The sequence below is a fragment of the Nomascus leucogenys genome, chromosome 19 (assembly GCF_006542625.1).
Source record: "Nomascus leucogenys isolate Asia chromosome 19, Asia_NLE_v1, whole genome shotgun sequence".
NCBI classification, from domain to species: domain Eukaryota; kingdom Metazoa; phylum Chordata; class Mammalia; order Primates; family Hylobatidae; genus Nomascus; species Nomascus leucogenys.
The window spans coordinates 44090016-44117680 of record NC_044399.1 but is presented as its reverse complement, the minus strand read 5'-3'; the positions used below and the strand labels follow the sequence as shown (position 1 = coordinate 44117680).

The 27665-nt window shown below is 43.0% G+C and overlaps 1 protein-coding gene across 11 annotated transcripts in view; it reads left to right on the top strand.

Annotated features, from left to right (window-relative positions):
* Positions 1 to 27665, top strand: part of MTA3 (metastasis associated 1 family member 3) — a 271716-nt gene that overhangs the window by 106626 nt on the left and 137425 nt on the right. For all 11 annotated transcript variants that reach the window (XR_004026930.1, XM_030799376.1, XM_030799379.1 and 8 more), the window contains exon 3: positions 800 to 893. Coding sequence is in view for 10 of the 11 variants with exons in the window: in XM_030799376.1 (XP_030655236.1) it covers positions 800 to 893 (94 nt within the window). In the remaining variant the exon portion in view is untranslated. The remainder of the gene's footprint in view (positions 1 to 799; positions 894 to 27665) is intronic.

Below are 27665 nucleotides of genomic sequence, written 5' to 3'. Positions count from 1 at the left end.
TGGGCCCCAGCTGCAGTAAATGACAGCATAACAATTTTTTTTTTTTTAAGCCATCATACTTTGGAAGAACCTAACTGAATATTGATTGCATGGTAGACTGTAGCCAAAAAGAAATGAGAGTTTCAGTGTTCATAACTCAAGGTTTTTAATATTTTTAGATGTGAAGGTAAACTAAGTACTGCTTAGAATATTGACTCTTAGAGATTTGTAGACTTCCTTGGGCTAGAGAATGCTTTTCCAGGTCACCTGGTCTGTTCTGCATGATGGCTGCTTCCCACCTGCAGAGCTTCACTGTCCATGGAACATGGGATACTTAGGGGAGGGCTTGGTGATTTTACACTTAGCTAGTGCTTTCTGGGAATGGGTTTGGACGGGGTGTGTTTAAATGACTAAAATAAATTATTTCCGTCAGTTGTGGCTTTAAAAATTGGGGGGATTAGTTTCTTTTTCTTTCTTTCTTTTTTTTTTTAAGGCTAGTTAATTGAAGCAGTGGGGGGATTAGTTTCTTAAAGCTAATCAGTGTTAACTATGTCTGGCTTTAATCATTAAAGCAGTCTAATCAGTTTAGTTTAATTAATGCCAATGTTATTATATGTTTGACATTCCAGTTGTGCTTGGAAGCAGAACAAATGTTGCTCATCCTTATTTGAATTTTTTAGCTCTGTGGTTATCCTGCAGTTGGGGTTGGCACCAGTGTTAATGAGCATGATCATATAATTGTGCTGTATGTAGTTTCGTTTTATAAATTATTTGACTCTAATATTCAGTACAAATGACTTTTATTTTTCTTATCTCTTAGACTGCAAGTGGCAACGTGGAAGCAAAAGTAGTATGCTTTTATAGACGACGTGATATTTCCAACACACTTATAATGCTCGCAGATAAGCATGCTAGTAAGTTGTTTTTCTCTGATTAAAAAAATGTTTAAGTTTTGTGTTTTTTATGATGAGGTGGAAACAAAACATGCTTTTTCTTACCTGAAGCCTTTTGCTTGTCCATTTATCTTCCTTGTAGTTTTGATGGGAGTAAAATAAGTGATACTAACTGAAACCAAACATTGGTGTTTGGTTTTAGTGTATATGTGTATATATATGTGTATGTAATTTTATATATATATCTATATATCTATATAGATATATATATATTTTTTTTTTCGGAGACAAAGTTTGCACTGTCACCCAGGCTGGAGTGCAGTGGTGTGATCATGGCTCACTGCAGCCTCAAAATCTCCTGCTTCATCCTTGCAAAGTACTGGGATTACAGGTGTGAGCGACCAGGCCTGGCCTAGTATATGGTTTTTTAGGTTGCATCACATTCATTAATTGGTGAAAGTGTTGACATAGAAGCCTTTGTAAATAGGCTTTAGCAAAGGATCTGGGCTGTGTCTTGCCATCTCCTGTTTTCAGTGGTGGATTTTTCCTTTGAATAGAGATGGAGTCTTGCTATGTTGCCCAGGCTGGTCTTGAACCCTAGGCTTCAAGTAATCTCTCACCTTGGCATCTCAAAGAGCTGGGATTACGTGCATGAGCTACTGGGCCTGGCCCATTGGTGGTTTTGTGAGGATACAGATAGGAGGAAATTTATACTTCACTGTTTTGGAGGATGTTTTCTCACTGCTAAAACAACTGAATAATACTTAGTTTTTTTGGCGAGGGGACTAGGTCTTGCTCTGTTGCCCAGGCTGGAGAGTGCAGTGGCGCAATCATGGCTCACTGCAGCCTCGACGTCCCAGGCTCAAGCAATACCCTCACCTCAGCCTCCAGAGTAGCTGGGTCCACAGGTGTGCACCATGACACCAGACTAATTTAAAAAAAAACGTATTACAGAGATAGAGTCTCCCTATGTTTCTCAGGCTGGTCTGGAACTCTTGGGCTCAAGTGATCCTCCTGCCTCGGCTTTCCAAAGTGCTGGGATTATTGGTGTGAGCCACCATGCCCAGCCACATTCCCCCCGCCCCCCCCCCCATCTTTTCAGTTCAGGGGTACATGTGCAGGATGTGCAGGTTTTATTATTTTATTAATTTTATTTATTTATTTATTTATTTTGAGGTTGAGTCTTGCTCTGTCACCCAGGCTGGAGTGCAGTGGTGCCATCTTGGCTCACTGCAACCTCCGCCTTCTGGGTTCAAGTGATTCTCCTGCCTCAGCCTCCTGGGTAGCTGGGATTAGAGGTGGGCGCCACCACACCCAGCTAATTTTTGTATTTTTAGCAGAGACAGGGTTTCACCATGTTGGTCAGGGTGGTCTGGAACTCCTGACCTCACGATCTGCCCACTTCAGCCTGCCAAAGTGCTGGGATTACAGTGTAATGACATGATCTCAGCTCACTGTAACCTCTGCTTCCCAGCTTCAAGCGATTCTCCTGCCTCAGCCTCCCGAGTAGCTGGGATTACAGGCATGTGCCACTATGCCTGGCTAATTTTGTATTTTTAGTAGAGACGGGATAGGCTGGTCTCAAACTCCCAACCTCAGGTGATCTGCCCGCCTCTGCCTTTCAAAATGCTGGGATTACAGGCATGAGCCACCGTGGTCGGCAATATGAGATATTTTATCTTTTTTTTTTGAGACAGAGTCTTGCTGTGTCGCCCAGGCTGGAGTGCAGTGGCGCCATCTCGGCTCACTGCAAGCTCTGCCTCCCAGGTTCACACCATTCTCCTGCCTCAGCCTCCTGAGAAGCTGGGACTACAGGCGCCCGCCACTACCCCCGGCTAATTTTTTTGTATTTTCAGTAGAGACGGGGTTTCACCACGTTAGCCAGGATGGTCTCGATCTCCTGACCTCGTGATCTGCCTGCCTTGGCCTCCCAAAGTGCTGGGATTACAAGCGTTAGCCACTGCGCCTGGCCTGAGATATTTTACCTTTTTAAAGTTTATGTTGTAAATGGTGAATAAAATCCAAACAAGTTTGCATATATACTTTAATATATTAAATTTATAGATTTTTGCTATAACCAAAATACCTGATTAGTATGTTATTCCAAAAAGCAGTATCTTGGCCAGGAGTGGTGGCTCACGCTTGTAATCTCACCATTTAGGGAGACCAAGTTGGGAGGATTGCTTGAGGGTAGGAGTTCGAGATAAGCCTGGCCAACTTAGCAAGACTCTGACTCTATTTTAAAAAAAATTATTGCTGCAAAAGTAGTGAGAGGAAATGATTTTTAGGGGGTCTGCTCACTGTTGGTAGAGCATCTGCTGACTGGAGAGTCTCAGCATGACAGCATCTTGGTCCTGTCTATTTTAGGATTGCGTATGTAGAAAATTAATTTCTTCATAATTGATTAGCCTGTTGGTATTAACGTGTAGAAAATAAATTTATTTTTTATTTTATTTTATTTTTTTTTTGAGACGGAGTCTCGCTTTTTCACCCAGGCTGGAGTGCAGTGGCTCAATCTCGGCTCACTGCAAGCTCCGCCTCCTGGGTTCACGCCATTCTCCTGCCTCAGCCTCTCCGAGTAGCTGGGACTACAGGCGCCCGCCACCACGCCCGGCTAATTTTTTGTATTTTTAGTAGAGACGGGGTTTCACCATGGTCTCGATCCCCTGACCTCGTGATCCGCCCACCTCGGCCTCCCAAAGTGCTGGGATTACAAGCGTGAGCCACCGCGCCCGGCCACAGAAAATAAATTTAAAGGAACTTAGCATCAAGCAAATGATGTAGTAGCCATCACGCATTTTTTCTTTCATTTTTTCCCCTGCTGCTTCCCACCCTCACCACGCATTTTAAAGAAAGACCTGGGTTCAGATTCTGGTTGGCTGTTTTCCTGCTTGACATAGGAAAATTTCATAACTTCGTAGTGATTTCTATTTTTTCGCATCTGTAAAATAGAGAGTAGAGAAATTACTTCATTTTATGTTATAGATATATTTTACCACCAAAAAACGGAGAGAAAAATGACACCCATGTTGATGTGAGGATTATGACATAAGGAACAACTCATAATGGGTGTGTAATAAATGTCAGATGGTTTGTTTTCTACCTACCCAGCAATTTGTAGATTATCCCTGTGGGTGGATTACTTCTATGTATATTTATCTGTTTAGAAGGATTACTTCTATGTACATTATTTGTTGATGTTACTTTCAAAGGCAACTATATATCCGGGAATGGTGGAGTTAGATGTATCTTACTGTATTTCTGTTGGTATTGACTAAAACATGAGGTGCAGAGAGCACATAAAGTTGTCTGAAGAATTCATGTTTTATGAGGAGTTTTTTAGGGGAGGATTAATGGAGAAAGTGTTATTAGAATGAGTTCAAAACTGGAGTCCTGAGTGTGGATGCCACTTAATTTTCCTGAACTTTAGTTTTTCCATTTAAAAAACTCTTCTCATTATGGGCTCTTTTTTATTTTTTGAGATAGAGTCTTCCTCTATTGCCCAGGCTGGAGTGCAGTGGCACAATCATGTCTCACTGCAGCCTCCCTGGTTCAAGCAATTCTCATGCCTCAGCCTCCCGAATAGCTGAGAGTACAGGCGCATGCCTCCACGCCTGGCTAATTTTTGTATTTTTAGTGGAGATGGGGTTTTGCCATGTTGGCCAGGCTGGTCTCCAACTCCTGGGCTCTCAAGTGATCCTCCTGCCTTGGCCTCCCAAAGTGCCATGATTACAGGTGTGAGCCACTGCGCCTGGCCGTTATGGACTCTTTTTTTTTTTTTGAGATGGAGTTTCGCTCTTGTTGCCCAGGCTGGAGTGCAGTGGCACGTGATCTCAGCTCAGCGTAACCTCCACCTCCCAGGTTCAAGCGATTCTTCTGCCTCAGCCCCCTGAGTAGTTGGAAGTACAGGCATGCGCCACCATGCCCGACTAATTTTATATTTTTAGTAGAGACGGGGTTTCTTTGTATTGGTATTGGTCAGGCTGGTCTCGAACTCCCTACCTCAGGTGATCCGCCCACCTCTGCCTCCCAAAGTGCTGGATTACAGGTGTGAGCCACTGTGCCCAGCTTACGGACTCTTAAAAAAAAAAACAAACTTTTTATTACAGAAAACTTTCATCATGTACAAGCAGAGAAGAATACAATATGCCTGGTGTTTCCATCACTATGTATTAACAGTAATCCACACATGATCAATTGTGATTCATCTAGACCCCTACTCGCTAGCCCATTATTTTGAAGCATGTCAAAAAAGCCTTACCTTTTTATCTGTAAATATTTCAGTACTTACTTCTAAAAGGTCATAACGTCTTTCAAACTTAAAGTGTCCAAGTGTATAAGGAACTCTCCATGCCATTTACTCAGATTCAAGGGTTGCTAACATTTTGCCCTATTGGCCTTATCATTCTATGTATAATGCAAACATACATATATTATTTTCTGAGCCATTTAATAGTAAGTTGGAGACTTCAGTGTATTTTATTTTTATTTTTTGGGATGGAGTCTCGCTCTGTTGCCCATAGTTGAATAAAAAATTACATAAACCCAGCACTTTGGGAGGCTGAGGCAGGATGATTACATGAGCCCAGGAATTAGATAACAGCCTGGACAGCACAGGAATACCCCATTTCAACAACAACAAAAAGAAAAGATTAGCTGGGTGTGGTGGCACACAGCTCTGGTCCCAGTTACTCAGGAGACTGAGGCAGGAGGATTGCTTGAGCCCAGGAGATTGAGGCTGCAGTGAGCTGTGTTCGCGCCACAGCCTGGGTGTGTTCGCACTCCACCCTGGGTGACAAAGGGAGACCCTTTCTCTTGGGGGAAACAAAATGGATCAAGATACCTAGAAAGTAAGTCCAGAAGCGATAAGATTTTTTTTTTTTTTTTTCTGAGACAGAGTTTCGCCTCGTCGCCTAGGCTTGAGTGCAGTGGCACAATCTCGGCTCACTGCAACCTCCACCTCCTGTATTCAAGTGATTCTCCTGTCTCAGCCTCCTGAGTAGCTTTGATTACATGATAATCAAATAATAATTATTATTATTTTTTTGAGACGGAGTTTCGCTCTTGTTGCCCAGGCTGGAGTGCAATGGCGCGATCTCCGTCTCACCGCAACCTCCGCCTCCTGGGTTCAACCAATTCCCTGCCTCAGCCTCCCGAGCAGCTGGGATTACAGGCATGTGCCTCCACAACCGGCTAGTTTTGTATTTTTAGTAGAGGTGGGGTTTCTCCATATTGGTCAGGCTGGTCTCGAACTCCCAACCTCAGGTGGTCTGCCCACCTCGGCCTCCCAAAGTGCTGGGATTACAGGCGTGAGCCACCGTGCCTGGCTGAAAAGGGGAAATTATTAAAAAGAAAAACATTGTAAGTTGAGTTCAGTAACAATATGAAAGACCAAATGATTCTTTTTTTCTTTCTTTTTTTTTTTTTTTTTTGAGACAGTCTCACTCTGTCGCCCAGGCTGGAGTGCAGTGGTGCAATCTCGGCTCACTGCAACCTCCGCCTCACGGGTTCAAGTGATTCGCCTGCCTCAGCCTTCTGAGTAGCTGGAGCTACAGGTGCACGCCACCACGCCTGGTTAATTTTTGTATTTTTGTAGGGACCGGGTTTCGCCGTGTTGGCCAGGATGGTCTCGAACTTCTGACTTCAAGTGATCCACCTGCCTTGGCCTCCCAAAGTGCTCGGATTAGAGGCATGAGCCACTTTGCGCAGCCCCATCCTGTATCTTATTTTATTTATTTGGTTATATATAATTACAGTTCTACCTACAAAGGAGGGTGAGATAGGAGAATCACTTGAGTCCGGTATTTCAAGGTTGGAATGAGCTATGATTGAGCAATTGCATTCCAGCCTGGGCAATAGAGTGATACCTGTGTCTCTTTAAAAAAACAAAAATTATAAACAAGATGAATAACTTCCTGACAAATAAAAAGAAAATTTAGGGCCAGGAGCAGTGGCTCATGCCTCTAATCCCAGCACTTTGGGAGGCTGAGGCAGGTGGATCACTGGAGGTCAGGAGTTTGGCCTGACCAACATGGTGAAACCCTGTGTCTACTAAGAATGCAAAATTAACTGGGCATGGCAGCACACACCTGTAATTCCAGCTGCTTGGGAGGCTGAGGCAGAATTGCTTGAACCCAGAAGGTGGAGGTTGTAGTGAGCTGAGATTGTACCATTGTGCTCCAGCCTGGGCAACAGGAGCGAAACTCTGTCTCAAAAAAAAAAAAAAAAAAAGAAAATTTAGGCCAGGGGCAGTGGCTTACACCTGTAATCCAAGCACTTTTGGAGGCCAAGGCAGGAGGACCACTTGAGTCCAGGAGTTGGAGACTAGCCTGGGCAACACAGCGAGACCTCATATCTAAAAGTGAAAAAAAAAAAAAAAGGAAATTTCAAAAAACCGGTACAAGGAAGGAAAACACACACACACACACACACACACACACACACACACACACACACACACACAGATCGTTGGCTGGGCACCGTGGCTCCCAGCACTTTGGCTTGCAGCACTTTGGGGGCCCGAGATGGGTAGATCACTTGAGGCCAGGACCAATATGGCAAAAACCCATCTCTAGGAAAAATACAAAAATTGGCTGGGCATGGTGGCTCACGCCTGTAATGCCAGCACTTTGGGAGGCTGAGGTGGGCGGATCATGAAGTCAGAAGATCAAGACCATCCTGGCCAACATGGTGGAACCCCGTATCTACTAAAAATACAAAAATTAGCTGGGTATGGTGGCATGTGCCTGTAGTGCCAGCTACTGAGGAGACTGAGGCAAGAGAATAGCTTGAACCCGGGAGGTGGAGGTTGCAGTGAGCTGAGATCGTGCCACTGCACTCCAGCCTGGTGACACAGCGAGACTCCATCTCAAAAAAAAAAAAAAAAATGCAAAAATTAGTCAGGCGTGGTGGCAGGTGCCTGTTATCCTAGCTACTCAGGAGGCCGAGGCAGGAGAATGCCTTGAACCCAGGAGGCGGAGGTTGCAGTGAGCCAAGATCGTGTCACTGCACTCCAGCCTGGGTGACACAGTGAGACTCTATCTCAAAAAAAAAAAAGTAAAATAAAAAATAAAACATTAATACAGATCGCTGGAGGTTGAGGCTGCAGTAAGCCATGATTGCGCCACTGCACTCCAGCCTGAGTAACAGAACAAGACCCTACCTCCCAAAATATAAGTTAACATTTGAATGAGCAAACATTTAAAAGATACAAAAATGTATTCAGTGTAAAAACTCCCTATATCAGGACCCCTTAAAACCCAGTTCTCCCCGACAAGTCATTATTATTACTAGCTTCTGGTGTCTTTTCCAGTGAGAATTCTTGTGTATGAAAGAAAATACATACAAAAATGTATACACACGTTCTTTCCTCTGCAACATTTTTTTTTTTTCAAAAATGGTAGCAGATTAGAATGTTTTCTCTGTTTTTTTTCTCTTGATTTTCCCTTCCTTTATTTATTCATTTATTTGTTTTTTTTTTTTTTTTTTTTTTTTTGAGACGGAGTCTCGCTCTGTCGCCCAGGCTGGAGTGCAGTGGCGCGATCTCGGCTCACTGCAAGCTCCGCCTCGCGGGTTCACGCCATTCTCCTGCCTCAGCTGGGACTACAGGCGCCCGCCACCACGCCCGGCTAATTTTTTTTTGTATTTTTAGTAGAGACTGGGTTTCACCGTGGTCTCGATCTCCTGACCTCGTGATCCGCCCGCCTCGGCCTCCCAAAGTGCTGGGATTACAAGTGTGAGCCACCACGCCCGGCATTTATTTGTTTTTTTGAGACAGTCTGACTCTGTCACCCAGGCTGGAGTGCAGTGACACAGTCTCAGCTCACTGAAACCTCTGCCTCGAGGTAGGGATTCAAGTGATTCTCCTGCTTCAGCCACCCTAGTGGCTGGGATCACAGGCGTGCCCCACCACACCCAGCTAATTTTTGCATTTTTTGTAGAGATGGGTTTTTGCTATGTTGGCCAGATTGGTCTTGAATTCCTGGCCTCAAGTGATCTGCCCACCTTGGCTTCCTAAGGTGCTGGGGTAACAGGTGTGCCTGGTGTACTAAGCTAATGTTTTTTATGCTTGCAAATTGTATTAATCATCTTGTGAGTCACTGCAACAGAAATGCATATGTAAATTAAAATGTAAAACTATTTACATTATGAGTTCATAAGGCTCAGAGTCTTAACATTTTTCTTTGGATTTTTATAATAATAGTATACATTGTAAAATTTTTGATAATTAGTAAAACTAAAAGTGTGACATTTTCATAGGAAATATTAAGCTTAGTGGGGCTTCCTCTCACTCCAATTAGCTTAATGAATCCTTGAAATAATATACCTCATTGCTAGAATGAGACAGGTTTAGCTTTCATTCTGTTCCTCCTGTTTGATTTATATGCATGTAGATTCTAACAAAATTTTTACATGTAAGTAAGTAGATCAGAATGGTGGAGTTTTACTTATGTATTCATTTACCAAATGTATTTTGAGCTCCTGCTGTGTACTGGACATTCTACTAAGTACTGGTGATGAGTGGTGAACAAAGCTACCGAAATCTCTGCCCTTAGAGCTTATAAGGGTCTCAGTTCTTTGTTCTTCTCAACTGTGTTTGAAAAAGCATATAGCAGTCGTTGACAATAAAGGATTTTCAATGATTTAGCAGCTGACAATTCAATTAGGTCCTCTTTCAGTTTTGCTAGAAGCAGATAATTTGAAACCAGCAGACATAGAAGAGATTTAGGTTTTTTAACAAGTCATTAGGGCCCTTTGCATTCTCATTTTCTGAGAAGCAAAGTAAAAAGGTTTTACTGAGACCTAACAAAAGATTATTAATTATACTTCTTACTATTCACCTATCCCTATAGGTGTATCAATTAGTGTTTTACCGGAGAAAGAGAACCAGATGGAGATTACATATGTGTATAAATATACAGACACATATGTATGCATGTATATACATGTATGTATTATAAATATATATATGCTATATAAAATTTTCAACAGGTTTATATACATATAAAGAGATTTTTTTTTGCAAGGAACTGGCTTACATAATTGCTGGGGCTGGCTAGGCAAGTCTGAAATCCACAGGGGGGCTGTCTGTTAGGTAGACATTTCTTCTTCAGGGAAGCCTTAGTTTTGCACTTAGGGCCTTTTACTGATTGGATGAGGCCCACCCTGATTATGGAGGCCAGTCTTCTTAACTTCAAGTCAGCTGATGTTACTCGTATCTACAAAATATTTTCATAACATTATCTAAGTCAGATTTTGATTGAATAACTAGGTACTATAGTTTAGATAGTTTGACACATAAAACTATCATAGGTACCTTATTTCAACCAGTATACTCAAAGCTTTGGGAAAGTTGAAGTAATGAAGTAATGTTCATTAAAATATACCTTTGTATTTTAAATTTATGTCCAGTAAATGTTTAACTCTTAGATCATGTACATACTTAAATATGTATTTAAATACATGATGCAAATTTTAATATAATTATAAACTATTTAAATATATTTTCATCTAATTGTTGGAACTGTGGATTTAATTTGTTTAGTTGTGGAAAATTAACACCAGTAACCTTAATGGCAAAGCCAGTCTTCCCTGACAAACCAGGCAGCTAAATAAATAACACTGACTTTCTGCCAGAAAGTCTGACTCCTTTTTTCCAATTTTAATAAATGAGTACTGTACATCTGTAAGGTAACCACCTCTTTTTGGATTTTTGTTTCTTTGAGACGGAGTCTTGCTCTTTCACCCAGGCTGGAGTGCAGTGGTGCCATCTTGGCTCACTGCAACCTCTGCCTCCCGGGTTCAAACGATTCTCCCACCTCAGCTTCTGGAGTAGTTGGGATTACAGGTATATATGCCACCATGCCTGGCTAATTTTTGTATTTTTAGTAGAGGCAAGTTTCACCATGTTGCCCAGGCTGAAGTATGTATAGGACACAAAACCCGACTGTGAAACTTTTTGATATCTGGGTTAGAGGCTTCTCAGAGACCTGTATTGTATTTCTCTTTTGTCACCAATGGTCCCTTTGTTTGGTATCCTGGAGGTTTTTACTCTCCATGTTTCACCTAAGTTCTGCAGTAAGATTTAGGGTGGTTCAGAGGAGATGCCTGTATATAAGAGAAGGGCAGTTGTGAGAAGTAGAGATGAGAAGAGATCAATCTGATGCCTTGAGCTTGTGCTAGTTCTCAGGCAGATCAGTAGGAGCATGTGAGTGTTGATCTTAAACCTATGTTTCTGTGTACCCCTTAGAATGTCTTCTTATACACCCAAGAGACAGGTTCATCTTTTGAAGACTTTGGGTACACTATAGCCCTTTTCCTGCGTGCCGTGGTTTGGATGTTGTGCCCTCCAAACTCGTGTTGAGATTTGATCCCCAGTGTTGGAGGTGGGGCCTAATGGGAAATGGTTGGGTCATGGGAGAAGATTCCTCTTGAATGGATTAAATTAATGCCCTCCCTGGAGTAGACGTGACTTCTCACTTTGTTAGTTCCCTAGAGAGATGGTTTTTTTTTTTTTTTTTTTTTTTTGAGACGGAGTCTTGCTCTGTCCCCCAGGCGGGAGTGCAGTGGCGCGATCTCGGCTCACTGCAAGCTCCGCCTCCCGGGTTCACGCCATTCTCCTGCCTCAGCCTCCCGAGTAGCTGGGACTACGGGCGCCCGCCAACATGTTTGGCTAATTTTTTGTATTTTTAGTAGAGACGGGGTTTCACCGTGTTAGCCAGGATGGTCTCGATCTCCTGACCTCGTGATCCGCCCGCCTCGGCCTCCCAAAGTGCTGGGATTACAGGCTTGAGCCACCGCGCCCGGCCGAGAGCTGGTTTTTAAAAAGAACCAGCACACCTCCAACCTTGCTTCCTTTCTTGCCATGTGATCGCTGCATACTGGTTCCCATTCACCTTCTGCCATGACTGAAAGCAGCCTGATTCCCTCATCAGATGCAGATGCCCAGTTATAAACTTTACAGCCATTAGAATTGTGAGCCAAATAAACCTTTTTGCTTTGTAGATTACCCAGCCTCAAGTATTCTTTTATAGCAACACAAAATGGACTGAGAAACTGGGCTTGCTTTTTTTCATGTTTGCTTTTTTTTTTTTTTTGAGATGGAGTCTCGTTCACTCTGTCACCCAGGCTGGAGTGCAATGGTGCGATTTCGGCTCACTGCAACCCCCGCCTCCTGAGTTGAAGCACTTCTCCCACCTCAGCCTCTTGAGTAGCTGGGACTACAGGTGTGCACCACCACGCCTGGCTAATTTTTGTATTTTTAGTAGAGACAGGGTTTCACCACACTGGCCCAACTGCTCTCGAACTCCTGACCTCAAGTGATCTGCCCACCTGTTTGCTTTTTTTAAAACTGTGTTCCAATTTTCATGACTATGTGTTATTCCACACTTTGATGTACTGTAATTTGACCACTGTGTACTGGTAGAGGATTAGGGTATTTTTCATCGTTTGCTATCGAGCAGTCTGCAGAGCATAGCCATGATTGCTTTGTGGCAAGGATATATTCTGAGAGATGTGTCATTAGGTGATTTTGTCTATGTGTGGACATCATAGAATGTACTTACACAAACCTAGATGGTATAGCCTATTACACACCTAGGCTATGTGGTATAGCCTGTTGTTCTTAGGGTACAAATCTGTACACATGTTACTGTATTGAATACTGTATGCAGGTGTTACCCAGTTTTGGGTATTTGTGTATCGAAACATATTTAAACATAGAACAAGTACAGTAAAAATACAGTAGAGAGGATAAAAAGTGATATACCTGTGTAGGGCACTTACCATGAATGGAGATTCCAGGCCTTGAAGTGAGTTAGTGAGTGAGTGGTGGTAGAATTGAAGGCCTAGTACATACTGTACACCACTGTAGACTTAGTAAACACTGCACACTTAGGCAACACTAAATTTATGGAAACGTTTTCCTTCAATAATAAATTAACCCAATTTATTGTAACTTTTTAACTTCATAAACGTTTTAATTTTGTTTAGCTTTTTGACTCTTGTAATAACAACTTAAAACGCAAACACATTGAATGGCTATACAAAAATATTTTCTTTCATCATACCCTTATTCTATAAGCTTTTTTTCTTTTTTTTTTTTTTTTGAGACAGAGTCTTGCTCTGTTGCCCAGGCTGGAGTGCAGTGGCGCAATCTCGGCTCACTGCAACCTCCGCCTCCCGGGTTCACGCCATTTTCCTGCCTCAGTCTCCCGAGTAGCTGGGACTACAGGCGCCCGCCTCCGCGCCCGGCTAATTTTTTGTATTTTTAGTAGAAACGGGGTTTCACCATTGTTAGCAAAGATGGTCTCGATCTCCTGACCTTGTGATCCACCTTCCTTGGCCTCCCAAAGTGCTGGGATTACAGGCGTGAGCCACCGCGCCCGGCTGCTTTTTTTCTTTTTATTTTATTTTTTATTTTTATTTTTTTGAAACGGAGTTTCGCTCAGTGGCGCAGGCTGGAGTGCAGTGGCGCGATCTCAGCTCACTGCAATCTCTGCCTTCCGGGTTCAAGCAATTCTCCTGCCTCAGCCTCCCAAGTAGCTGGGATTACAGGTGCACACCACCACGCCCAGCTAATTTTTGTATTTTTAGTAGAGACGGGGTTTCACCATGTTGGCCAGGATGGTCTCTATATCCGACCTCGTGATCTGCCCACCTCGGCCTCCCAAAGTGCTGGGATTACAGGCATGAGCCACCGCACCTGGCCTTAAGTTTTTTTCCTATTAAGAAAAATTCATTTGGCCAGGTGCAGTGGCTCACGCCTGTAATCCCACCACTTGGGGAGGCTGAAGTGGGGGGATCAGTTGAGGTCAGGAGTTCGAGACCAGCCTGGCCAACATGGTGAAACCCTGTCTCTACTAAAAAATACAAGAGTTAGCTGGGTGTGGTGGCATGGGCCTGTAATTGCAGCTACTTGGGAGGTTGAGGCAGGAGAATCGCTTGAACCCAGGAGGTGGTGGTTGCAGTGAGCCGAGGTCATGTCACTGCATTCCAGCCTTGGCAACAGAGCAAGGCTCTGTCTCAAAAAAAATAATTAAATAAATTTTTTTTCTCTTTTTTTTATTAATTTTTTTGCACGCAAAGCAATTAACATTTTCTAAAAATACATACAAACAAAAAGATGCATATCAAACATATTAGGAAGGTTGCACATGGGAAGACGGGGTATAGAAATGAGGGGTGGGAATTAAAGAAAATAAATGAGAGAAGGACTTTGTATGGATCAATGATAATAACTCAATCCTCTATTTGATAAAGAAGAAGCAGAAGGAAGAAAAAGAAAGTAGGATAAAGGATCAGAAAGAGAGGAAAATAGAAAAAATTAGAGTATGACTCCAGGGTAGACCTGTTTTGTTGTCACTGGGTTGGTTGGTTGGTTTGTCTGTTGTATTTTTCATATGTGTATTTTCGCCATGTTGGCCAGGCTGGTGTCGAACTCCTAGCCTCAAGTGATCAACCCGCCTCGGCCTCCCAATTAAATAAAATTAAAACAACAATAAAACATATAGTATATTGGCCAGGTACAGTGGCTCACACCTGTAATCTCAGCCCTTTGGGAGGCTGAGGTGGGCGGATCACTTGAGGTCAGGAGGTTGAGACCAGCCTGACCATCGTGCTACTGCACTCCAGCCTGGGTGACAGAGCGAGACTCTGTCAAAAAAAAAAAAGTATAGTATAATAAATACATAAATCAGTAACATAGTCATTATCTATGTCAAGTGTTAGTACTGTACATAATTGTATGTGCTATACATTTATTTGATGGGCAGTACATTAGGTTTGTTTATACCAGTATCATCACAGACATGTGAGTAATGCTTTGTGCCATGACATTACCACTATAGTGTCACTGGGCAGTTGGAGTTTTTCAGCTTCATTATAACCCTAAGGGACCGTTGTTCATATGTGTGGTTTGCTGTTGACTTAAATGTTATGTGGTGTGTGACTATATATGTCATTTAGTACTCGGAGGGCTATGGCGTCTATCTTTATTTATTTATTGAGATGGAGTCTTTATTTATTTATTTATTGAGACGGAGTTTTGCTGTGTACACTACAATGGAACCTGTGAATAGCCACTGCATTTCAGCAGCCTGGGCAACATAGCAAGACCCCATCTCTATAAAAAATAAATGGTTATATGCATTGTGATTTTGACAGATATTACCAAATTAATTGCCTCAGATATTGTTCCAATTTACACCTACCAGCAATGAATGAGTGCCCATTCCCTTCCATTTTTACCAGTATAGGATTAAGTTTTTTTTTTTTTTTTTTTTTGAGACGGAGTCTTCTTTTGTCACCCAGGCTAGAGTGTAGTGACGTGACCTCGGCTCACTGCAACTTCCGCCTCTCAGGTTCAAGTGATTCTTCTGCCTCAGCCTCATGAGTAGCTGGGATTACAGGTGCACACCACCACGCCTGGCTAATTTTTGTATTTTTAGTAGAGATGGGGTTTCACCATGTTGGCCAGGCTGGTCTTGAACTCCTGACTTCAGATGATCCACCTGCCTTGGCCTCCCAAAGTGCTAGGAGGGAGCCACGTGCCAGGCCCCCCTTTTTTTTTTTTTTTCAAGACAGTCCCTGGGCTGGAGTACAGTGGCATGATCTCAGCTCATAGCAATCTTTGCCTCCCAGCCTCAAGCAATTCTTAAGCCTCAGCCTCCTGAGTAGCTGGAATTACAGGTGTGCACCACCATGCCCGGCTAATTTTTTGTGTTTTTAGTAGAGACAGGGTTTCACCATGTTGGCCAGGCTGGTCTCGAACTCCTGACCTCAGGTGATCCACCCCACTCGGACTCCCAAAGTGCCGGGATTACAGGTGTGAGCCACCGCACCAGGCCTAGGATTAAATTTTTTAATCTTTACTGATCTTAGAGATTAAAAATGGTGCCTTGGTGGGATTGTATCTTAAATTTCTTATGACTGAAGTGGAACATCTTTTTATATATATGTGTGTATATATATATGTGTATATATATGTGTATATTTTTATATACTAAATATATATACTAATTTTTAATTTTTATACTTATATATTATATATGTATATATACATATATATGTATATATAATATATGTGTATACTTTTGTATACTAAATATATATACTAATTTTTAATTTTATTTACTAATATATATTTTATATATTATATAAAATATATATATGTATATATATATATATTTTTTTGAGACGGAGTCTCGCTCTGTCACCCAGGCTGGAGTCCAGTGGCCTGATCTCAGCTCACTGCAAGCTCCACCTCCCGGGTTCACGCCATTCTCCTGCCTCAGCCTCCCGAGTAGCTGCGACTACAGGAGCCTGCCACTGTGCCTGGCTATTTATTTATTTATTTATTTATTTTTTAGTAGAGATGGGGTTTCACCGTGTTAGCCAGGACATTCTCACTCTCCTGACCTCGTGATCTGCCTGCTTCGGCCTCCCAAAGTGCTGGGATTACAGGCGTGAGCCACCGTACCGGGCCATAGTTATCTATTCTTATTCAAAACCAAGGTAGTAAGACTAAACAGGAGCTTCATTTTTTTTTTTTTTTTGAGACGGAGTCTCGCTGTGTCGCCCAGGCTGGAGTCCAGTGGTGTGATCTCAGCTCACTGCAAGCTCCACCTCCTGGGTTCACGCCATTCTCCTGCCTCAGCCTCTCCAGTAGCTGGGACTACAGGCGCCCACCACCACGCCCGGCTAATTTTTTTGTATTTTTAGTAGAGATGGGGTTTCACCGTATTAGCCAGGATGGTCTTAATCTCCTGACCTCATGATCCGCCCGCCTCGGCCTCCCAAAGTGCTGGGATTACAGACGTGAGCCACCGCTCCCTGCATCTGTTTATATTTTTAAAAGGCCACATGTATGTCCTTTTCTGTGAACTGTTTATATTTTTTGCCTATTTTGAGTTTAACTTTTGCTAAATTAATTTGTAGGAGGAAAAAAATAAAAGAAACCTTTAGTTACTCCAATAAAGGAAGTAAAGCAGATATTCCTAATTGTAAACTGACGTGTTTAATCTTACATTTTTCCGTGACTACTTCTCCTATTAGAACAAGGAAATACATTTCACTTAGATTTTCTTCTTTCCTTGTCCTCTACCTTCTCATGTTTGAGTAAACGGTATTTGCGTATATATATATATATATATATATTTTTTTTTTTTTCAGATCACATAGGACTGGAAAAAACTTTAAAAATTATTATTGTAACTTTTTACTTAGTAACTTATGACTTAGTAAAAAGTTATAATGATTTAACAATAATAGTAGGAGCTAACACATAATACCAGACACTTACTCTGAATGCTTTTACATGTAAGTCCATTTTATTTTACATGTAAGTTAAGTCCATCTTACATTATATATGTCCTCATCTAAGTTTCTGAAAGCATTTGTCTGTGATTCATTCTGCCCATTTCTTGAAATCTTAATACTTCCAAGAGAAATACTAAAGACAGAAGGGAAAATAAAAGAATAATAAAAGGTCATCCTGGCATTTGAAAAACTTTTTCTTATTTCTAATTTTGTACTTCAGTCACAAATTTTATTAGGAATAAAGATAAACATAGTTGATTTTTAAGATGTGTGTTGTATTTTCTTATAACATTTTACATTTTGAGAACATAGCCCATGGCTTTTTGTTTCTTAGTCTATGAAGTGTGTAGGCACATAGACCTCAGTCAGCCTTTTACTCTCCTTTTGCAGCCAGGGCCCAACCAAGATACTGAGTCCTTACTCTGCCCTGGGGCACACTTGGTCCTTTCTAGCCAGCTGTTACCCCTTTATTGGAGTTGGCATAAAATCTATTTTTTATCACAGCATTAAAGTAATCAACTTTCATTTAAAAGGACATTTTTCTCTTGGTATTTTATGGAGTTTTTATTTTTGTAAGTGACATTTTCTAATTGGCAGTTATGGCAAGTTTGTGTCTCATTAACCAGATTATTATCAATTGTAAATATTACAAAGGTTTATTATTTGACAAGTTAATTATGTTTTATGATATACATATTCTTATTGATCTGGTCTTCTGAATGTTAATGGTTTATATTTTTTGTGAACAAAGCAAGTACTATATTAATACTTTAAAATTGATGTCACATTGCTTATTGATCATTAAATGAGGCATTCCAGCAATTAGATATTCTTAAGCTTTTTAGAAAGCCTTGTGTTAGCTTTACTTCTGTAATTGTGTGGCTTAATTTGTGGTCTGGAAGAATACAGGCTCATGTTGTATATTTTCATGTGACTAGTTGATTGAAAATCCTTAATTTTTTTTTTTTTTTGCTGTTTGTGGACTTACAGAATGAAAATCATTTTTATACTTGAAGTAGCTAATCTAAAATTTTCCACAAGTTATCTTTTTTTTTCTTTTTTTTTTTTTGGAGACAGAGTCTCTCTCTGTTGCCCAGGCTGGAGTGCAGTGGTGCGATCTTGGCTCACTGCAACCTCTGCCTCCTGGGTTCAAGCAATTCTCTTCCCTCAGCCTCCTGAGTAGCTGGGAAAACAGGTGCATGCTGCATTGCCTGGCGAATAATTTTTTTTTTGTATTTTAGTAGAGACGGAGTTTCACCTTGTTGCCCAGGCTGGTTTCGAAATCCTGAGTTCAGGCAATCTGCCCGCTTTGGCCTCCCAAAGAATTGGGATTACAGGCGTGAGCCACTACACCCGGCCATCTTTTTAAAAAATTATTATTATCTTTTTTTTGTAGAAATGGGGTCTCACTGTGTTGCCCAGGCTGGTCTCAAAGTACTGGTTTCACGTGATCCTACTGCCTGATCCTCCCAAGGTGTTGGGATTGCAGGCCTGAGCCACTGCACCTGGCTGACAAGTTATCTTTTTTTTTTTTTTCTGTTTTTGAGATGGAGTCTTGCTCCGTTGGCCAGGCTGGAGTGCAGTGGCATGATCTTGGCTCACTGCAACCCCCACCTCCTGGATTCAAGCGATTCTCCTGCCTCAGCCTCCTGAGTTACTGGGATTACAGGCGTGCATTACCACGCCTGGCTAATTTTTGCATTTTTAGTAGAGACAGGGTTTCACCATATTGGCCAGGCTGGTCTCAAACTCCTGACCTCGTGATCTGCCCGCCTCAGCCTTCCAAAGTGCTGGGATTACAGGCGTGAGCCACCTAACCCACCTGTTATCTTTTTTTTTTGAGATGGGGTCTTGCTCTGTTGCCCAGGCTGGAGTGTAGTGGCACCATCTCAGCTTACTGCAACCTCTGCCTCCCAGCCTCAACTGATCCTCCTGCTTCAGCCTCCTGAGTAGCTGGGACTACAGTTGCGCGCCATCGTGTCTGGTTAATTTTTGTATCCTTTTGTAGAGACAGGGTTTTGCCACGTTGCCCAGGCTGGTCTTGAACTCCTGGGGTGAAGCGATCTGCCCACTTTAGCCTCCCAAAGTGTTAGGATTACAGGCATGAGCCACTGCACCTGGCCAAGTTATCTTTTTTAAAAAAATCTTTTTATTGAAGTATAGTGTACATTCACTGAATTCCAGATCTTTTTGCTGCACTTTTATTTCTTTTCTTTTCTTTTTTTTTTTTTTTTTTTTGAGACAGAATCTCGCCTGTTGCCCAGGCTGGAGTGCAGTGGCATGATCTTGGCTCACTGCAACCTCCACCTTCTGGGTTCAAGCAATTCTCCTGCCTCAACCTCCTGAGTAGCTGGGACTATTGCCACCACACCCAGCTAATTTTTTGTATTTTTAGTAGAGATGGGGTTTCACTGTGTTAGTCAGGATGGTCTGCATCTCCTGACCTCGTGATCCACCCGCCTCAGCCTCCCAAAGTGCTCGGATTACAGGCGTGAGCCACCGCGCCTGGCCTCCACTACTTCTATTTCTAACTACTGCTTTTACCTTAATATATTGCCTCTATATTTAGGTAGTCCAAAGTATTTTTCATTTAGCATTCCAAATCACAGAATTTTAGACCTGTGAGGACCTTATACATAATCTGTTTAAACCCTCTGTATTTTTTGGTTGAGTCCTTGGTTAGGTCTAAGGTCACGTAACAGGATTAGTATCCTGTCCTCTAAATGCTTCTTTTGTATGTTTTATTTATCTCCTTAAAATTTATTTTGGATAAGATAAATATACTGCATTTTGTTATATGTTTGTATAATTTGGCGTTATGGGGCAGATAAATTAACGTTATTGAGCCTTAATTCATCTTTACAAGGGACTCATTAATACTTTCTACCTTATTACCCTTCCTGTGTTGAGGGTTTTTGTAGCGATTAAATGAATAAAAACCCTTACAAATCATAAGACATGCAGAAAACAGTAGCTTTGACTGGGCCCCCTGGAGGACTTTCACATTAACACAGAAGCCTTGACGTACATGGGAAGTGGGTACCACTGGAGGCTTCTCTAGAGTTGTGCCAGTGGCATGCATTTTCAGTTGTCCCTTCCAGCCAGGAAGTTGGAAAACGGTCATCTGAAGCCTTAGTTCACTCTGCCCCTTTCTTGACACCTAGGAATGTGGAGAATGGTTGTGGCTGCTCTCCTTTTTAACTTTGTTTGCTAGTGGTGACAGCTCAGGACTCAGGATGGTGGCTAATGTCCCATATCCTTTCAGTGTACCTCATGCCAGTTCCCTTCCGCAAGTTTTTCCTGAGCCAGTGTTGCGTCGTGTCCATGTTTATAAGACTTCCATGAGTCTTTAAAGCCGCACATATTTTCATATTATGGGGATTTGTGCATCTTCCTAGCAACATTATAAAAGTAGTTGGCTAGCCAAACTTGCTTTACATTTAAGAGTAGTGGTACCGGGCGTGGTGGCTCATGCCTGTAATCCCAGCACTTTGGGAGGCCGAGGCAGGCGGATCACGAGGTCAGGAGATCGAGACCATCCTGGCTAACACAGTGAAACCCCGTCTCTACTAAAAAAAAATGCAAAAAATTAGCCGGGCATGGTGGCGGGCGCCTGTAGTCACAGCTACTCAGGAGGCTGAGGTAGGAGAATGGCATGAACCTGGGAGGCGGAGGTTGCGGTGAGCTGAGATTGTGCCACTGCACTCCAGCCTGGGCGACAGTGTGAGACTCCGTCTCCAAAAAAAAAAGAGTAATGGTAATTCATGTGGGTGAAACTGCAGTTCCTGACAGAATTAATTTCACCATGGTAGAAAATTATTCAAGGTTAAGATGTAAAGATATGCCTAAAGATAACAAAATAAAAGATTTTATTTCCTGTTTTTGTTTAATTCTTTTTGTCATTAAGGTATAATATGGTTGACTCATTTGGTGCATTTTTGTAGCTTAAGGAGTTTCATTTCTTCTTTTGTTTAGGTGGTTTTCAGACTACTCTGTTGTCTATACAGTCAGGGAAATGTTTTCCATTTCAAGACTTTTTAAAAAACTTGCTTATGGGCCAGGCATAGTGGCTCACGCTTCTAATCCCAGCACTTTGGGAGGCCGAGGCGGGCGGATCACGAGGTCAGGAGATCGAGACCATCCTGGCTAACGCAGTGAAACCCTGTCTGTACTAAAAATACAAAAAAAAATTAACTGGGTGTGGCGGCACATTCCTGTAGTCCCAGCTACTCAGGAGGCTGAGGCAGGAGAATCGCTTGAACCCAGGAGGCAGAGGTTGCAGTGAGCCGAGATCGCGCCACTGCACTCCAGCCTGGGCGACAGAGCGAAACTCTGTCTCAAAAAAAAAAAAAAAAACAAAAAACTTGCTTATGGTTGTCTATCTTTTCATATAAACAACTGTAAAGGGGAAAGGGCAACAGGATTATAAGAAATTTGTTAGTAAAGGGCTCCCAGAATGAAATGTACTATAGCAGATGGTTGCAGGAAGTGAAGTTACAATCCTTTACCCTCCAACTGATTCTTGTTTCCATTTTGTCCATGGTAGACTATTAATTTTCTGACTTTTGGTTTCCAAACTGGTTAAAGGTTTGAAAAAGATTACATCCTATAGTATATATGGCCTATGTTTCTTTGTTTTGAGACCGAGTCTCACTCTGTCACCCAGTCTGGAGTGCAGTGGTATGATCTCTGCTCACTACATCCTCTGCCTCCTGGGTTCAAGCGATTCTCGTGCCTCAGTCTCCTAGTAGCTGGGATTACAGGGACGCGCCACCACGCCTGGCTAATTTTTGTATTTTTAATAGAGATGTGGTTTCGCCATGTTGGCCAGGGTGGTCTTGAACTCCTGACCTCAGGTGATCTGCCTGCCTTGGCCTCCCAAAGTGCTGGGATTACAGACGTAAGCCACTGTGATTAGCTCAATGATTCATTTCTTTTACATCTTTTATTTGCTGAGTAGGGTTTGTCTCTGGATTTTTTTCTTTTTTCTTTTTTTCTTTTTTTGAGATGGAGTCATGTTCTGTCGCTTAGGCTTGAGTGCAGTAGCATGGTCTTGGCTCACTGCAACCTCCGCCTCCCGGGTTCAGGTGGTTCTTCTGCCTCAGCCTCCCGAGTAGCTGGGACTATAGGCATGTGCCACCACGTCCGGCTAATTTTTGTATTTTTATTCTTATTTATTTTTATTATTTATTTATTTATTTATTTATTTTTTTGAGACGGAGTCTCGCTCTGTCGCCCAGGCTGGAGTTCAGTGGCGCAATCTCGGCTCACTGCAAGCTCCGCCTCCCGGGTTCACGCCATTCTCCTGCCTCAGCCTCTCTGAGTAGCTGGGACTACAGATGCCCGCTACTACGCCCGGCGAATTTTTTTGTATTTTTAGTAGAGACGGAGTTTCACCGTGGCCTTGATCTCCTGACCTCGTGATCCACCCGCCTCGGCCTCCCAAAGTGCTGGGATTGTAAGCGTGAGCCACCGCACCCGGCCAATTTTTGTATTTTTAGTAGAGACAGGATTTCACCATGTTGTCCAGGATGGTCTCCATCTCTTGATCTCACGATCTACCTGCCTTGGCCTCCCAAAGTGCTGGGATTAAGGTGTGAGTCACCATGCCTGACCCATTTTTTTATTCTTATAAATCAACTTGAACTTTGTTCTGGGATGCATTTAAGTTACTTGGAAACAGCCTGATGTTTGGTTGTTGAAGCTATGATTTGTTAAGTGAGTGTGGAGCAGTGCTCAGCCTGGGGCTTAATTATTCCCTCTTACAGAGGCAAGACCTTTCTGTGTAGTCTATCCAATACACTATGAACTATAAGTTTTTCCAGTGTGACTGTAAATAAATACTGCTCACAACACTGTGTAAGCACTGAGCACTGCCTTGTCTGTTTTGTTGTTGTTATTTTGAGGCAGGGTGTCCGTCAAGTGACCCTCTTCACTGGTGCGTGCCGCCACACGACTAACTTTCTAAGTTCTGTTTTGTAGAGATGAGGTGTTACTATATTGCTCAGGCCAGTCTCAAACTTCCAGGCTCAAGGGATTCTCCCACCTCGGCCTCCTGAGTAGCTGGGATTACAGGTGCGCGCCACCAAGCCTACCTAATTTTTTTTTTTTTTGAGACAGAGTCTTGCAGTGCTGCCCAGGCTGGAGTGCAGTGTTGCGATCTCAGCTCACTGCAACCTCCACCTTTCAGGTTCAAGTAATTCTCCTGCATCAGCCTCTGGAGTAGCTAAGATTTCAGGTGTGCACCACCACTGCCAACTGTTTTTGTCTGACCCCATGGAGTCTTGCTCTGTTGCCTAGGCTGGAGTGCAGTGGCATGATCTTGGCTCACTGCAACCTCTGCCTCCCAGGTTCAAGCAATTCTCCCACCTCAGCCTCCTGAGTAGCTGGGGTTACAGCCACCCACCACCTTGCCCAGCTAATTTTTGTATTTTTAGTAGAGGCGGGGGTCTTGCCATGTTGGCCAGGCTGGTCTCGAACTCCTGACCTTAGGTGATCCACCCACCTTGGCCCCCCAAAGTGCTGGGATTACAGGCGTGAACCACTGCCTAGTCCTAATTTTTGTATTTTTTTTGTAGAGATGGGGTTTCATCCTGTTGCCTAGGCTGGTCTGGATCTCCTGGGCTCAAGCTGTCCACCTGCCTTGGCCTCCTAAAGTGCTGGGATTACAGGCGTGAGCCATCATACCCAGCCTTAGTTGTTGTTCTCCTATTACTGAACATTTGGCTTATTTCCAGTTTTTGGCTACTGCAAATAAAGCTGCTATGAACATTCATGTACAGGTCTTTTGGTGTACTTAAGCTCTCATTTCTCTTGGGTAATTACCTAGGAGAAACATTGTTGGTCCATGTGGTGGAAGAAACTTGTCACAGAAATTTTACTTAAGTAGATTTTGCCAAACAGATTCCCAAAGTGGTTGGACCAATTTTTCACTTCCTCTGTTAATGTATGAGAACTCCAGTTGGTCTATGTTCTTTCAGTCTTCTAAATTTTTAGCTATTATGGTACCATAAGTTTAATGCTTCATTTGGGTAATATGAGGGCTAGGGTGATCAAATTGTCCTCATTTGCTGGGGACTGATAGGGGTTCTCTAAATGAGGGATTTTGAGCTTTAAAACTGGGAGACACTCCCTAATGAGGTTTTTAGCTGAGTTAACAGGATGTGAAGGGAAAAGCAGTAAATTTCCTCAGTCAGACCAAGCCCAAGTACAGATACCTGGGCTATCCTTATCAAGAGGAGTGTTCTCTAATTACCAAAGACAGGGGCCCAGCCATCCACCCCCTTTCCCTTCTGGTGTCCATTCAAACTGATTTCTTCAGAGAGGCCTCTGCTGGCTCATCAAGCTACATGAATTTTCTCTGTCATGCTTCCAGAGTATGCTGCGTAATTTTATAGTACTCACCAAATCTGAAGGTATATATTCTTGCCTGGAATACAGGATGGACTGTAATTCAGGATAGGACTTTTATGGCTTCCTCATAGATAGCCTCAGAACACGTTGGTAGGCACATCAACAAATTTACTTTTTTTTTTTGCTGGAGGTAGGGTGGAAGGGAGGACACAGGTCTTTGTTAAAACATGTGGCAAGGCAGATTCTTAGATGTATAAGCCATGAAAGTTTAGTTTTTACCCTAATGGTTGTTGGTTGGAAGTTATTGAGACCTTTTTATCAAAACAGGAGAAATAGAAATTGTGTTTTAGGAAGCTGCTGGCCGGGCACGGTGGCTCACGCTTGTAATCCCAGCACTTTGGGAGGCTGAGGTGGGCGGATCACAAGGTCAGGAGATCGAGACCACGGTGAAACTCCGTCTCTACTAAAAATACAAAAAAAAATAGCTGGGTGTGGTGGCGGGCGCCTGTAGTCCCAGCTACTCGGAGAGGCTGAGGCAGGAGAATGGCGTGAACCTGGGAGGCGGAGCTTGCAATGAGCCGCGATTGTGCCACTGCACTCCAGCCTGGGCGACAGAGCGAGACTCCGTCTCAAAAAAAAAAAAAAAGGAAGCTGCTTGCTGGGGTGTTAATGAATTAGAGGATGGATGCCGCTCTGTTGGTGCTAGATAATTTGGTTCTGATTCTTTGTTTTAAAATTGATAGCAAGTGAAAAATAGTACAGTGGCATGTTGAGACCATATAAAATTCCAGATGGACTTGGAATTTATTACGGTATTGGGCAGCTTTTGCCAGATGCAGTGTTCTTTGAATAAATGTAAAGCAGAAATAGCTTAAATTTCTGATGGAATCCTGATTTGCTATAGAATAACTTATGAGTCCTTGTATCTCACACTGTGAAAATAAAATTTCTGTGGTGAATTTCTTTTTTTTTTTTTTTTTGAGACGGAGTCTCGCTCTGTCACCCAGGCTGGAGTGCAGTGGCGCGATCTCGGCTCACTGCAAGCTCCGCCTCCGGGGTTCACGCCATTCCCCTGCCTCAGCCTCTCCGAGTAGCTGGGACTACAGGCGCCCGCCACCACGCCCAGCTAATTTTTTTGTATTTTTAGTAGAGACGGGGTTTCACCGTGGTCTCGATCTCCTGACCTCGTGATCTGCCCACCTCGGCCTCCCTAAGTGCTGGGATTACAAGCGTGAGCCACCGCGCCCGGCCTCTGTGGTGAATTTCTTAAAGTTAGTAAAGTAAAAAACTCTTACTTAGCCAGTTTTTGGTTTTCATTTAATATGTACTTTTAGGTAAGATTTCTTTTGCATTTAGTTCAGCAGTTCTTGAAATCCTTTCCAGGGTGGTCTATGAGGTCAACACAGTTTTCTTTCTTTTTTTTTTTTTTTTTTTGAGACGGAGTCTGGCTCTGTCGCCCAGGCTGGAGTGCAGTGATGGCTCACTGCAAACTCCGCCTCCCGGCTTCATGCCATTCTCCTGCCTCAGCCTCCCGAGTACCTGGGAATACAGGCGCCCACCATCTCGCCTGGCTAATTTTTCTGTTTTTAGTAGAGACGGGGCTTCACTGTGTTAACCAGATGGTCTCGATCTCCTGACCTTGTGATCCGCCTGCCTCGGTCTCCCAAGGTGCAGGGATTACAGGTATGAGCCACCGCACCCAGCTCTTTTTTTTTTTGAAACGAGTTTTGCTCTTGTCGCCCAGGCTGGAGTGCAATGGTGTGATCTCGGCTTACTGTAACTTCTGTCTCCTGGGTTCAAGCGATTCTCCTGCCTGAGTCTCCAGAGTAGCTGGGATTACAGGCTCCCGCCACTATGCCCAGCTAATATTTTGTACTTTTAATAGAGACGGGATTTCACCATATTGGCCAGGTTGGTCTCAAACTCCTGACCTCAGGTGATCCGCCTGCCTTGGCCTCCCAAAGTGCTGGGATTACAGGCGTGAGCCACCGCGCCCGGCCTCAAGTGTAACTCTTAAGTTTAGTCTCCCATCCACTTTGTGTTAAATCTTGAAAGAAGAATTTTGAAAAGCACTGGAATGAAATATGAAAAATAAAGCCCCCTTTACAGTAACTTATTGATGTTTATGTTGTGCAGTGTTTTATGCTGTAACTTTGTGAGTCTATCCTTGCTGCTGCTGAATTTAATGTTGCCCTATAATTCTTACTTGGTCTGCTCTGAATGTTTCTTTTTTTTTTTAATTTAAAATTTTTTTTTTTGAGGTGGAGTCTCGCTCTGTTGCCCAGGCTGGAGTGCAGTGGTACCATCTCAGCTCACTACAAACTCCGCCTCCCAGGTTCATGCTATTCTCCTGCTTCAGCCTCCCGAGTAGCTGGGACTGCAGGAGCCCACCACCTCACCCGGCTAATTTTTTTGTATTTTTAGTAGAGACAGGGTTTCACCGTGTTAGCCAGGATGGTCTCGATCTCCTGACCTTGTGATTCACCCGCCTCGGCCTCCCAAAGTGCTGGGATTACAGGCGTGAGCCACTGTGCCCGGCCTGAATGTTTCTTTTTTTTTTTTTTGAGACGGAGTCTCACTGTCTTCAAGGCTGGAGTGCAGTGGCGCGATCTCTGCTCACTGCAAGCTCCGCCTCCCGGGTTCACGCCATTCTCCTGCCTCAGCCTCCTGAGTAGCTGGGACTACAGGCGCCCGCCAACACGCCCGGCTAATTTTTTTGTATTTTTAGTAGAGACTCCTGACCTCGTGATCCACCCGCCTGGGCCTCCCAAAGTGCTGGGATGTTTCTTGAGGTTCACTTTTACCCTACAAGTAAAATAGGGTGGATACAAAGATAAGTGACCTGTCATTGTTCTCAAGGGATGCAGTGAAATCGGTTAACTGTAGAGTAGAGCAGGGCATACTGTGAAGTACCTTAAGCGTATGTGGGTGCTGCTTTGTAGCAAAGAGGAGTCTCCTGCTGGATATTGGCGAGAGTCTCATGGATCAGACTCTGGCTCAGAGGCATTGTTCAAATTTATTTATTTATTTATTTATTTATTTATTTATTTATTTATTTATTTATTTCGAGATAGGGTCTTGCTGTATCGCCCAGGCTGGAGTGCAGTGGTGCGATCTTGGCTC